This window comes from Stenella coeruleoalba (assembly GCF_951394435.1).
Source record: "Stenella coeruleoalba genome assembly, chromosome: 20".
Taxonomy (NCBI): domain Eukaryota; kingdom Metazoa; phylum Chordata; class Mammalia; order Artiodactyla; family Delphinidae; genus Stenella; species Stenella coeruleoalba.
Window position 1 is genome coordinate 33,843,569 of NC_137166.1, and position 12,990 is coordinate 33,856,558.

General features: G+C 40.5%; 1 protein-coding gene across 3 annotated transcripts in view; it reads right to left on the bottom strand.

The window, feature by feature from the left end:
* The window catches only part of HEATR3 (HEAT repeat containing 3), a 77,252-nt gene that overhangs the window by 38,349 nt on the left and 25,913 nt on the right, over positions 1-12,990 (bottom strand). For all 3 annotated transcript variants that reach the window (XM_079908497.1, XM_079908495.1, XM_079908496.1), the window contains 5 exons: positions 12,205-12,295; positions 11,941-12,098; positions 11,569-11,651; positions 9,787-9,923; positions 3,684-3,772 (listed from right to left, as the gene is read on the bottom strand). In XM_079908497.1, the coding sequence (XP_079764623.1) occupies positions 3,684-3,772; positions 9,787-9,923; positions 11,569-11,651; positions 11,941-12,098; positions 12,205-12,295 (558 nt within the window). The remainder of the gene's footprint in view (positions 1-3,683; positions 3,773-9,786; positions 9,924-11,568; positions 11,652-11,940; positions 12,099-12,204; positions 12,296-12,990) is intronic.

Sequence of the window (12,990 nt, forward strand, 5' to 3'; positions counted from 1 at the left end):
GGGCAAAGCCCTAGGATTTGCCCTTATACACACAGAGGAAAAAGACCACAGACCCGATAGCGAAATTGGCAAAAGATGGGAAAAGTTACAGAAAAAGAAATGCAAAGGCCCTTAAAACACATGGAAAGATGTCCAACCTCCTCACAGTAAGAGAAATGCAAATTAAAATTGAGATATAATTTCTCACCCATCAGACCACTTAGAATCCAACATTTTGACAACATATTCTTCTGGTGAGGCTCTGGCAGAACAGGCACTCTCAAACGCTGCTGGTGGAGATTCGAAACGGCTCAGACTCTAAGGAGGGGACTACAGCAATACCCAGAGCAAAGCTACAAATCCATCTGTTCTCTGAGCCGGCAAGCCCAAATCTAGGAATCGATCCCAAAGACACAATGGCAAAAAACACAACAGAACTTCTGTAAAAAGGCTATTCACTGCAGTTCTATTTGTAATAGCAAAAGATTGGAAACAACTACAATATCCATCGATGCAGACATGTTGAATATGGAATATGTACACAATGGAGTGATATGAAGCTGTAAAAAAGAAATGAGAAACATGTCTATGGTGATTAATAAGGGAGAAGAGCAAAGTACAGAAGCACTACTTTTAAGGAAAGGAGTGGGGCTTCCCTGGTGGTGCAGTGGTTGAGAGTCCGCCTGCTGATGCAAGGGACACGGGTTCGTGCCCCGGTCTGGGAGGATCCCACATGGCCGCGGAGCGGCTGGGCCCGTGAGCCATGGCCGCTGAGCCTGCGCGTCCGGAGCCTGCGCGTCCGGAGCCTGTGCTCCGTGACGGGAGAGGCCCCAACAGTGAGAGGCCCGCGTACCGCAAAAAAAAAAAAAAAAAAAGAAAAGAAAAGGACTGAAATACAAATACATACATATTTTGCTTATGTTTTCCAAAAAAGAACAATAGAATGATAAATTAAAAAACCAAAAAGGATGATTACCAATGGCACAAAGGAAAGAACAGGGGCAAAGGGACAGAAGATAGACCTCTCTAAATATATACATATATATATTCTTTTTGGGGATAAAATATACGTAAAACTTACCATTTCAACCATATTTAAAAGTACAGTTCAGTGGTAGTAAGTACAGTACATTCACACTGTTGTGCAACCGGTTGGGGCAACACCACCATCCATCCCCAGAACTTCTTCATTGTTCCATACTGCAACCCTGTACCCATTAAACAATGTCTCCCCACACACCCCACCCTTACCCCAACCCCTGGCAACCACTGTTCTACTTTCTGTCCCACAAATTTAACTACTCTAGGTCCCTCATGAGAGGATTCATACAATACTTGTCCTTTTGTCTTTCATTTAGCATAATGTCTTCCAGGTTCATCCATGCAGTAGCATGTATCAGAATTTCATTCTTCTTTAAAGCTGAATACTATTCCATAGTATGTATATACCATATTTTTCTCTGAATATATCTTGTTTCAGTTTTAACTCTGAAACTGTGTAAATATTTTATATAATTAAAAAATAAAAATTAAAGCAAACAAAAAATGCTTTAATAAAAGCTGAAACAACTGAAGCTAACTTTATAACAAGTCACAAAGAGAACTTTTCAAGCAACTTTAAAACACAGTAATTTGTATAGTCCTAGAGGGATTTTTTTCCCTAAGGACATGAAGAATCACAAAGAAATCTTAAACTGCATTCAGTAGTGTTATTGTTAGTAATAATACCATTATTTTGAAATTATTAACTATATTCTGTAGGGTAAATAATTAATAATGAGTTTTTAATGATGGTTTAAAAAACTGGTTATTTTTAGAGACTGCTAGGACACCAACTCATTATTCTAGAAAAAAGGGTGGGGTGGGGGGAGGGAGAATCATACCCTATCTTTTTTAGTATGAAATTTATTTCAAAGTTACCAACTAATTGATGAAATAGGAAGTTTTTATTTATAGAAGAATCACAGCTAATAAATGCTTTAAAAGGAATGACAAAATTAGGATATCTCCATTTTGCAAACCCTTATAGTGGTTTGCAAAATAGTGGATCTATACAACAAAAATCACTGGTTGCTACAAGTGAATCCATTGATTAATCTTAACATCACTATTTTACAACAATATGTGATTTGTGATATAAAAGTAGAATATACATACAGCACTGTGAATTATTTTTGCCTAAATGATCTGATCCTGAATCTAATTAAGGCTCTAGACCTAGCTCCCAATTTATAGGCAATATGGGAGACAGAGGGACCTGTTAAATAATAATATTGTTAAAGCAGCCATATCTGAGAATGGGGGAAATTCTTTAGGACAGATGACATCATCTTCTTCTTCTTCTTTTTAATATTATGGCGTTTTCTGGGTTTTAAAAAAATTTTAATTACTTTATTTATTTTTTATTTTTGGCTGCATTGGGTCTTTATTTTTGGGTGTGTGCGGGCTCTTCTCTGGTTGCGGCGAGCAGGGGCTACTCTTCGTTGCAGTGCACGGCTTTCTCATTGTGGTGGCTTATCTTGTTGTAGAGCACAGGCTCTGGGCATTCGGGCTCAGTAGTTGTGGCTCATGGGCTCAGTAACTGTGACTCGCGGGCTCTAGAGTGCAGGCTCAGTAGTTGTGGTGCGTGGGCTTAGTTGCTCCACGGCATGTGGGATCTTCCTGGACCAGGGCTCGAACCCGTGTCCCCTGCATTGGCAGGCGGATTCTCAACCACTGCGCCACCAGGAAAACCCGATAGCTTCTTTGATGAATAAATAGTATGGGGAAAGGCGGGCAGGCAGGGGAAATGTTATAAATTCAGAGATTTAAGAATCTGTCAGTATACTAAAAACTACTGAATTGTATACTTTAAATGGGTGAACTGTATGGTATGCGAATTCAATCTCACTAACCCCGTTAAAATATATGTATTTAAGAGACCAAAATACCAACTAAGAACAATACATGCATCCTACTTAGATGCTGATTTGAACAAACCAATTGAAAAAAAAAACATTTAAAAAGCCATCAGGGGAAACTGAACTCAGACTGCATATCGAATGATAATTTTAAAACACCTGTTGATTTGGAGGTTTGGGATAATGGTATTGCGGTTAAGATTTTTAAAAGTTCATTTTCTGTCACAGACACATAATGAAGCACACAATAAAACATTCATGGGTGAAATAATATGATTTGCTTTAACTATTCCAAGAAGCTAAAACAAAAATGTAGGGAAAGTGAAAGAAACAAGAATGACAAGATGTTGGCAACTTGTTGACACTTGGTGATAATGCGTTCAGGTAACAATACTATTTCTGCTTTTAGAAATGTTTGAAAATTTCCTTCATAAAAAGTAAAAAATAAACGTGATAAGGCACCTATCACAGAGGTGCAGACAGATCACTGTGGAGGACCTGGAGAACATGCCTATACATTTCTGTAATAAAATGTTTTAAAAAAGACAAATGATTTCCAGAGAAAATACTTACAACACAAATGCCAAACACATTATATCAACTAAAAAACTGTGTATGTTTTGCTGGGGGTGGTGGGGAGAAGGAAAAGATTTTACTTTTATACTTTCGGTACTTTTGTTTCCACTTTACAAGGATCATGCATTACTCTTTCAATAGAAATAAATACTTAAAAATAGTGCAATAAATTTTGCCTCCGTAATACAGAATCTTGGCTAGTTCCACAAAAAAATTTTAAAACCTTACCTGAGGAATGTTCTTGGAGGCCACCGTTTGCAAAAGGGCCCTCAAGGCACTACTTATAGCTTCTAAAAAGTCAACATGCTTAGCAAAATCTAAAACACAAAAGTGAAATATAAATTTGTTTTTGTCTTTCTCTAAGAAGAGTTATTTATAGAAAAAGAGTCAAAACAAAACATGTTAAATGTTAATATATGCTACAATATTAAAAACATTTGATATTTAAGCCCAAACTTCCACTTCACATCTCCCTGTGAACTGCATATTTGAGTCGGAAAGATGACCACGATTGAAATAATCAGGATAGTCCTGAGAGTCCTTGACTTGTAGATGCTGGATTTTCATTTAACTCACACTGTAGCACGTGATAAGCCTGAGCTAACCTTTGTAGACTGAATTCAGCTTTTCACAGATTGCTATCACGGTGCTGGGCAGACATAGGGTAGAGTCATCTCCCAAGTCAGAGTGCCTCCTCGCCAACCCAAGCCCACTGCCCAGCCAAGAAGTGTTGCTTGTGCAGGGCCAGGCCACTATGCCTCTGGTTTTCAGTGGCTCCTGTGGTTTTTACTGACCCACCTTCCCCTTCCCATTCTTGCTCATTTTTACTCTTTTCTTATTGTCCCTTCTTCCCACACAGAATAAACAGAACAACAGCAATAAACAATTATGATAACACAGCCATATAGGAGGGTGAGGACCGCCTAGGTGAGCTGGCTCCCTAACCCCTTTGGTGGAAGGGAAAGCAATTGATGTGGTGTGATAGGTTATATTTTCCAAAAATAGTCACAACAGGGCTTCCCTGGTGGCGCAGTGGTTAAGAATCCACCTGCCAATGCAGGGGACACGGGTTCGAGCCCTGGTCTGGGAAGATCCCACATGCCGCGGAGCAACTAAGCCCGTGTGCCACAACTACTGAGCCTGCGCTGTAGAGCCCACAAGCCACAACTACTGAAACCCGCGTGCCCTGAGCCCATGCTCCGCAACAAAAGAAGCCACTGCAATGAGAAGCGCATGCACCGCAACGAAGAGTAGCCCCACTCGCTGCAACTACAGAAAGCCCGTGTGCAGCAGCGAAGCCCCAACACAGCCAAAAATAAAAAAACAAATAAATAAATAAATGTATTTTTTTTAAAAACCCAATAAATTGATTTAAAATAGAAAAAAATAGCCACAAGAGTATTTCCAGTTCTGCATGATCTTGCAGAACCTTGCCACTTCCCATAAAGACTGTGGAGTCTATTTCCCCTCCCCTTGAACCTGGGTGGGACTTTGTGGCTTCTCCAACCAGGACAACATGTGAAAGTGACAGGCTAAGTGGTAAAAGGCATGACTTCCACCTGACTCACATGCCTTTGCTCTCTCCTCTCTCTCAACTCTCGCCCTTGGAACCCAGCCACCATATTATGGAAGCCCAGGTCACATGAAGGGGTCAGAGGTGGGTGTTCCGGCTGACAGCCCCAAACCAACTACCAGACATGTGAGTGAATAGGCCTCAGATGATTCTGGCTCCCAGTCTTCCAGCAGAGGCCCTAGGCTAGGGTTTCTCAACTTCAGCACTATGGACATTTTGGACCAGATCATTCTTTGTGGTGCACGTGGAGTCGCCTAGGCACTAGGATATTTAACAACATCTCTGGCCTCTACCCTCTAGATACCAGCAGCAACCCCCAAATTGTAATAACAAAAAAGGTCTCCAGACATTGACAAAAGTCGTCGGGGGGCAAAAACTGCTGCCAGTTGAGACACACTGGCCTCGACATCATGGGGTAGAGAAAACCATCTCCGCTGGACCCTTTCTAAATCCCTGACCCACAGAAACCACGAGAAATAGCATACGATTACTGCTGTTTTAAGCCAGCAAGTTTTGGGGTGATTTGTTATATAGCAGGAGACAGTTTGTCCTTCTCCTCTGTGGTGCCCTTGGCCAGATAAAGATTCTGATGTCCCTTTCTGGGCCGCATGAGAGCAAGGCAGCTTCTGCAAAGACTGGAATTAAGGCTTGTTTTATCTTTCGGCTCTCTCATTTTCAGATATATGTTATGCACAGAGGTAGGGAATTCCTGTAAGTATCACAGAACAGATACTAGGATACTTTAGGATCAGACAGACCAGGGCCAGAATCCAGCCTGTGACATTATGTGACCTCTCATTTTGGTCTCAGCCCAAGTGTTAGCTCCTCAAAGGGGCCTTTCCATACTAACTAGTGCGACACCTCATACCATTCTGCTTTTATGTTTTTCCTTCCTAGCCGAAATGACCTTAAACCTTTATTTATATGAAAATGCAAGCTCCATGAGCATGGCGGCCTTGCCTATCTTGTTTATGCCTGTATACCTTGGACCTAGAACAGCGCGAGGCATAAAGTAAGTCAATAAATAAATAGTTGTTAAAAGAAGGAACCCCCCTGAAAAAAGTTCCTAAACCTCTAAATCTCAGCGTCCCCGTCAGGCAGGTGGAGTAATAAATGCCTAGCTCTTAAAACCTAGTACCTAACAGGCCCTCAAAAACTGGTATAAAATTGTTACTATTAAACTTCCAAAAGCCACCATACTGGCTCTGAAAAGTAACTTACATTTGATTAAAGCTGTAAGTGTAGTCCTGGAAATCTGTCAGCTGCACATAAAACTATTAAACCATGTTATGAAGAACTAACTTGATACAAACTAGAACACATCTCAGAACCAATTTTTTTTCTATCCTCTATTCTTAGGAAAATAACAATGACCTTAGATTCAAAATCCTAACCTAAACTACACTACTGTTTTACATTACGTGAAATTCATATTTTCCCTAAATTTGGATGATTTTTATTTAATTCACGTTTCTGTTCATTTATCCAAATTAGGGAAGGAAGTTCAAACAACTCTGCCTTTCTGAGAAATGCTCAGTAAAAGGTCAAGACATGTGGTATTGTCAAAAGAAATTAAGTAAATGTCAAAAGAAGTTAAACAAAAGAGGTGATTCAAAATGTCTTTCCCCGCAACAACTTTGTACAGCATCTAAGAATTTGTAGCACACCTAAATGTAGGTAAATAGTCAACCCACAAGTAATCAAGCAGCAAATTATATTTAGGTGAATTCTGCAGACTGATTTTCAATGTTCTGATGTGGAATAAAAACCATATCTCAGAATGGGTGCTACCACCATTCTAACTGTAATGAAAATGAGCTTTCTGCTCCCCAAAATCTAGGGTAGCAGGGAATCCTAAATGATTTTAGAACCCGCGTAATGGAAAAAATGACAAACTGACCCAATCTGCAAATACAACATTGCTAAAAATTTCTTATGTTTTGAAGATCAATATTTTAAATGAAGGAGACAAAGATGTTGGTGTTTTGAACACAAGGACCAGACTCTACTAAAAACTTGCTCATTTTATCTCTGATGTCAGCCACAAATCTATGGAGGTATGTATCAAAAATTTTATAAGTATTCAGAACTGTATTTCAGCAGCAAAACTAAAACAAGTTAAATACAATACAGCTGTACGATCCTCATACATTTAACTCTCAAACACACAAGAGAGAAATTTAGCTCCATTCTCCCCACCAAATTCTTCAATAACAGTTCACATTATCCATGTAGAGCTCACAGGGTTATACTATTTTATAAATCCCAAATATTTGAAAAGACTATACTAGAATAGTATAAGCAATTATCCTTTATCAAAAATTTCATTCTGATAAAAAGGTTATGTCTACAATAGCTAGGAAACTGGAATTTATTAAAAATCTAAGTGCTTAATTATACTTTCTCACAATTCAGAAACTTTCCATTATTTCTCTAAGGCTCAGCTTGTTATGGTTTTCCTATGATCTTTCCAGGTAATAAATGAGCCTGTACCAGTGACCAAGAACAGCCAGCTGAACTAGGAGAAACACACCTAAGTGTGTTCTACATAAGCAGAGGCACAGAATATGTGCACTTACTTCCAGTGAAATAAACTCTTCATGCTGGCAGGGGATGGGGCTTGTGGGACCTTGACTGGACCCTCATGGAGAAATGGCCCAGAGGAAAGAGATAGCAATTGTGAAACTAGGGCAAACAGGGTTCTCTCAGGTTAAGCAGGTCTTGGAAGCACTAAGAGGTCTGGGTAGGTCCTGCTCGCCTGGGGGCCTAGCTGTGGACTCCCCTATCTGGCCCTGCCCGTTGCAGGGAGTCCATGGGAATGCGTGGATGGGAGGGGGCATGAGCAATAGCAGTCTCCCCCAGCCACCCCTCCACAGGACATCCTGCTGGGCTGACGGAAACCATCCCTCTTGCCCCCCATGCCAGCCAGATCTCGTGAGGTTTATAAGGCTGGGAGAGAAATATAAAGCTATAGTCATCAGCTCACAATGACCAGTCACCTCTGTGCTCCAGAGCTGGCCCAGTACGGGCTTGGAACGGGAGTGGGGCTAATACTGCTCACATCCTGTTCAACATCCTGTCTTAGGTATGGCTGGGCATGTGGTTTTCACATGACGGCACCAGCTAAAGAATACACAGTGTGAGATCACTTGAAAACTCCACCTGTTAATGGACAAATATTGATAATTATATAATGAGTTTCTAAATATTTATTTATTTAATCTTTAAAAATTAATCTAGAACTTCTAAAACATGCACCATTAAATACACAGCACCTCTTCATAGAGTGCAAGATAGATGTCTTAAAGAATCAGAGACCGCCTCCTGAAGGAATGCTTATACAGAAACTTGTATTTAGTGAAAAGTGACCATATTTTGATCTTCTAAGAGTTTCAGCTCTTGGACTTAGTACTGTGTCTGAGAAGGGGAAATGTTAAACAGTTTTGCACAGAAATAGAGCAGATTCACATCTCCCATATTAACCCTCAATCCAGACACACATGCCGGATAGAGTAACACGAAGAATTTTCCTTTACTATGTAAAATACCTCTATTTCCTTTCTCGGTTTTGTTTGAGCTCCTATAGTTTAATGTGCCGAAGTTAAATGAGATTCTACTACAGTGAACTATGACAATCTGTTAGAAGAGCATGCATTATACACTGTACAGCTAGGTCATTTCAAAAGAACAGTTAACAAATAGTCTATGATATTGCTTGTATGTGGAATCTAAAAAATGATACAAATGAACTGATATACAAAACAGAGTCACAGATGTAGAAAACAAACTTATGGTTACCAGGGGGAAGGGGGGGAGGGATAAACTGGGAGAGTGGGACTGACATATACACACTACTATATATAAAATAGATAACTAATAAGGACCTACTATATAACACAGGGAACCCTTCTCAATACTCTGTAATGACCTACATGGGAAAACAATCTAAAAAAGAGTGGGTATATGTATAACTGATTCACTTTGCTGTACAGCAGAAACTTACACAACACTGTAAATCAACTATACTCCAGTAAAAATTAAAAAAAAAAAAGAACACCTATCTAATGTACAGTATCTCTCTAGGTTTCTGCGTACAAATGAAATTAATCCATATCAGATACCTGTAACTTAGAGATTCAGCTTGTACCATGCAAAGGTATTTGAAGAAAGAGATGTGTTAGAAAAAAAGCAAGGTGTAGAACTGTGTGTACGGTAGTCTATCATTTGCCTTAAAAATATACATACATACTTTGGTATCGAGAATCTCTCTGGAAGAATACACAAGGAACTGGCCACAGTGACCAATTCTGGGAGAGGAACTGGGTAGTGTGAGAAAAAGGAGGGAGGCTTTCCACTTTATGGGCTCTCAAACCTTGTGAATTCTGTCATACACATCTGTAGCACCCAATCAAATGTAAATCAAACGATTTTATATTTAAGGAGAAAACTAAGGAATAGAGAATTACCCAAATATTTTAATGCACCCTAATATTTATGATATTTGTGATGCAGCCTTGATTGTCCTGACGTAACTGGATGCAAGCAATTTTAATGAAAAAGATAAATACATCCCAGAGGCCTGCCTGCATACTTTGTTGACTCTATACCACCGGCAACTATAAACATATGACTGCTAGTGTCTGGGAAAGGTTTCTGCAGGTTGGACGAGAGACCGTATAATTACAAACTCCAAGTTCCTGGCCGTTCAAAATTTTGCTCCATCCCAGTCGTTTTTCACAATAAGGCCTAAATATTTACCTGGCTGAGAAAAAAGCAGTTGTGACAGATGCTGTGCAAGTGTCTGAAGGGCTGCAGGTCCTCCCAGATGGTCCACATCCAGGAGGGAGACAAGGCTCTGGAGACACACGAGGGCTCTGCATTGTATAGTGCTCATTCTGCAAAGGAAGAGAGAGAATGCTGTCTGTTCCTCTCACAGTAACCCAGCAGAATTCAGCACTGACCTTGAAACTAAGTGTCAGATTCTGACAGGGACCATCTGTAAGCAGAAGGAGGTCTAGGGCAGTGAGCAAGGATTCGTAAAGTGAACTGTTAATCCCACCAGATCAGGCTTCCCTGGTGGCGCAGTGGTGGAGAGTCCGCCTGCCAATGCAGGGGACACGGGTTCGTGCCCCGGGCCGGGAAGATCCCACATGCCGCGGAGCGGCTGGGCCTGTGAGCCGTGGCCGCTGAGCCTGCGCGTCCGGAGCCTGTGCTCCGCAACGGGAGAGGCCACAGCAGTGAGAGGCCCGCATATCGCAAAAAAAAAAAAAAAAAAAAAAAATCCTACCAGATCAAACTGCTTGAGCACTCAAGGCCTCTGAGGCACAGCACATTTATGCGTCACATGGAATCTGCTTGAGAAAAATTTCTATGCATGGCAGTACCTTTACAATTATTTTTAATTGTGAAATATGACATACATAAAGCGCTCAACGAATATACAGAGTTTAACGGTTTACAAAGCAAACACCTGTGCATCTAGGTAGGAAATAAACAATGCTAGCACTATTTAAAGGACATGGAAGCAACCTAAATGTCCAACGACAGATGAATGGATAAAGAAGATGTGGCATATTTATACAATGGAACATTACTCAGACATAAAAAAGAATGAAATAACGCCACCTGCAGTAACATGGATGGACCTAGAGATTATCATACTAAGTGAACTAAGCCAGAAAGACAAACGTCATATGATATCGCTTATAGGTGGAAACTAAAAAAAAAAGATACAAATGAACTTATTTACAAAACAGAAATAGACCCACAGACATAGAAAACAAACTTATGGTTGCCAAAGGGGAAAGGGGGGGAGGGATAAATCAGGAGTTTGGGATTAACATACACATACTACTATATATAAAATAGATAAGCAACAAGGACCTACTGTATAGCACAGAGAACTATAGGGTAATAACCTATAAGGGAAAAGAATCTGAAAAAGAATACATATATATCTGAAACACTGCTGTACACCTGAAACTAACACAACACTGTAAGTCAACTATACTTCAATTAAAAAAAAAAAAGAAAAGAAATGCTGCTAGCGCCCTCACGGCCCACCTATCCCTTCCCTATCACGCCCCACCTCCTTGACCCCAAAGGTCACCACTCTCCAGACTTTTATAGCAGACATTTCCTTGCTTTTCTTTACAGGTTTACCACCTATGTATGCATCACTGAAGGAAACAGTTTAGTGTCAGTGTTCTAGTTCAGATTTTTTATTGCTGCATGTGTTAATCTAATGTGTTAAGAAGCAGCTCAGCTGTATGTATGCTACTGTATGATTATGTCAGCACTTATTTATCCATTCTGCCGCTGATGGACATTGAGGTTGTTTCCAAGTTGGGGCAACTGTGAACCACACTGCTATGTGCACTCTCCTGTCTTAGTGAACATATGGGCAGACTTCTCCAGGGAACATACACAGGACACAGGGGGAGAGATCTTGAAGGGGGAGTCGGCATCTTCCATTGAATGGTCCATCATTTCATATAATAACATAATGACAAATGGTTTTGAAACTAGAAAAGTTCTTACTTTCTAATCAAAGGTTTCCAACTGGGGTTCCTAGAACACACGTCAACTGCAGTGCTGTTTGGAAAGGCAGTTTTCTCAAAAATCTAAATTTAAAAAGGAAGTAAGGCAAAGGTTAAAGAGTAGGGTTTTTACACGATTCCTTTATAAAATCCCAACATGTGACTTCTAAGTGAGATGGTCAGGCTTGATAAAGAGGTGCTCAGGAATTCTGAACGGCCCACCTCCAGTGCTGGTCATTGTTTTGTTTCCCAGGTCTTACCAATTACCCACACCTGGCAGTATTAGCGAACTTCTTTTGCACACAGAAGGAAGGAACAGCTTTCTTCAGCCTTCCCTGTGCTCTCGAATGAGCCTAGACTGAAAACAGATTACCTTCTTTGGGATGAGGTAGTTGGTGAGAGCGGTGTGAACCTCATGGGAGAGGCAGAGGGGAGACAGCAGCTGCCCACCGCATTCACTGAGGGAATTCTCCATAAATGAGTCGCTTTCATCACTGCTGGAGAGCTCTTCCCATTCATCGTCGGTGGGATCTGGGAAGAGTGCAGATCACACAGAACTGGACTATTTAAGATAATCCTCATGGAAGCTGCCCTCCCAGTCCAGGGGAGGATATCTAAATGGGAACTGGTCACAAACCTTCACTGCAGCACATGTTGACAATGATTTCCAGAGCAGTCTGCTGAGCTGTCAGCAACGCTATGGTCTCTCTCAGCTCCTTGTCGGTGGGCTTAAAAAAAAAAAAAAAAGCAAACGACCAACTCTCAAATGTGTGGAAAAATATTTTCATGTGACTCTCCTTAGTCAAAGCCTACTAAATGATATTTGCACTTGGAATAGAGGACTTGGGTGGGTTTGGGTAAGTAGAAGAAAAGTCATAAAGTGCTGGAAGGACAAACAGGCATTATGATTCCTCTTGGCACTGTGCAGCGTGCCACTGTTCACCGGGTTTCCATCTATCTGCACGGTTATTTTCTAAGTGTTGCTTAGTTAGCTGGAGAGAACAGAAAAATATTGCAGGAATTCTGAACTAAATTCACCCTGAAACTTAATCTAATGTGTTAAGAAGTAGCTCAGCATACTAAGATTAAAACAAGAGTTCATTTTGGACACCAGGCACTTACACACAACAAACCTGCTTTTAGACACTTACACAGTTTCTTGGAAGAGACTTCATTAACCAGAATTACTAACAGGCCCTTATATGACCACCAGAACTTGACTAAGGAGCAGACAGGCTTGCTGCTTTCTGGCTTTCTCTGAAGACTGCAATAAAGCATTTCTTAAAGACTGAAGGAAGAGGGGGACTTTTTCTCCTGGGAATAAATAACATGAACCTAACTTATCAAGTAACATTCTCAAAATGGGTTGTATAAATTTATATGACCTTAATTCTCAAGTCACCTATGAAAAGTGAAATAGCTT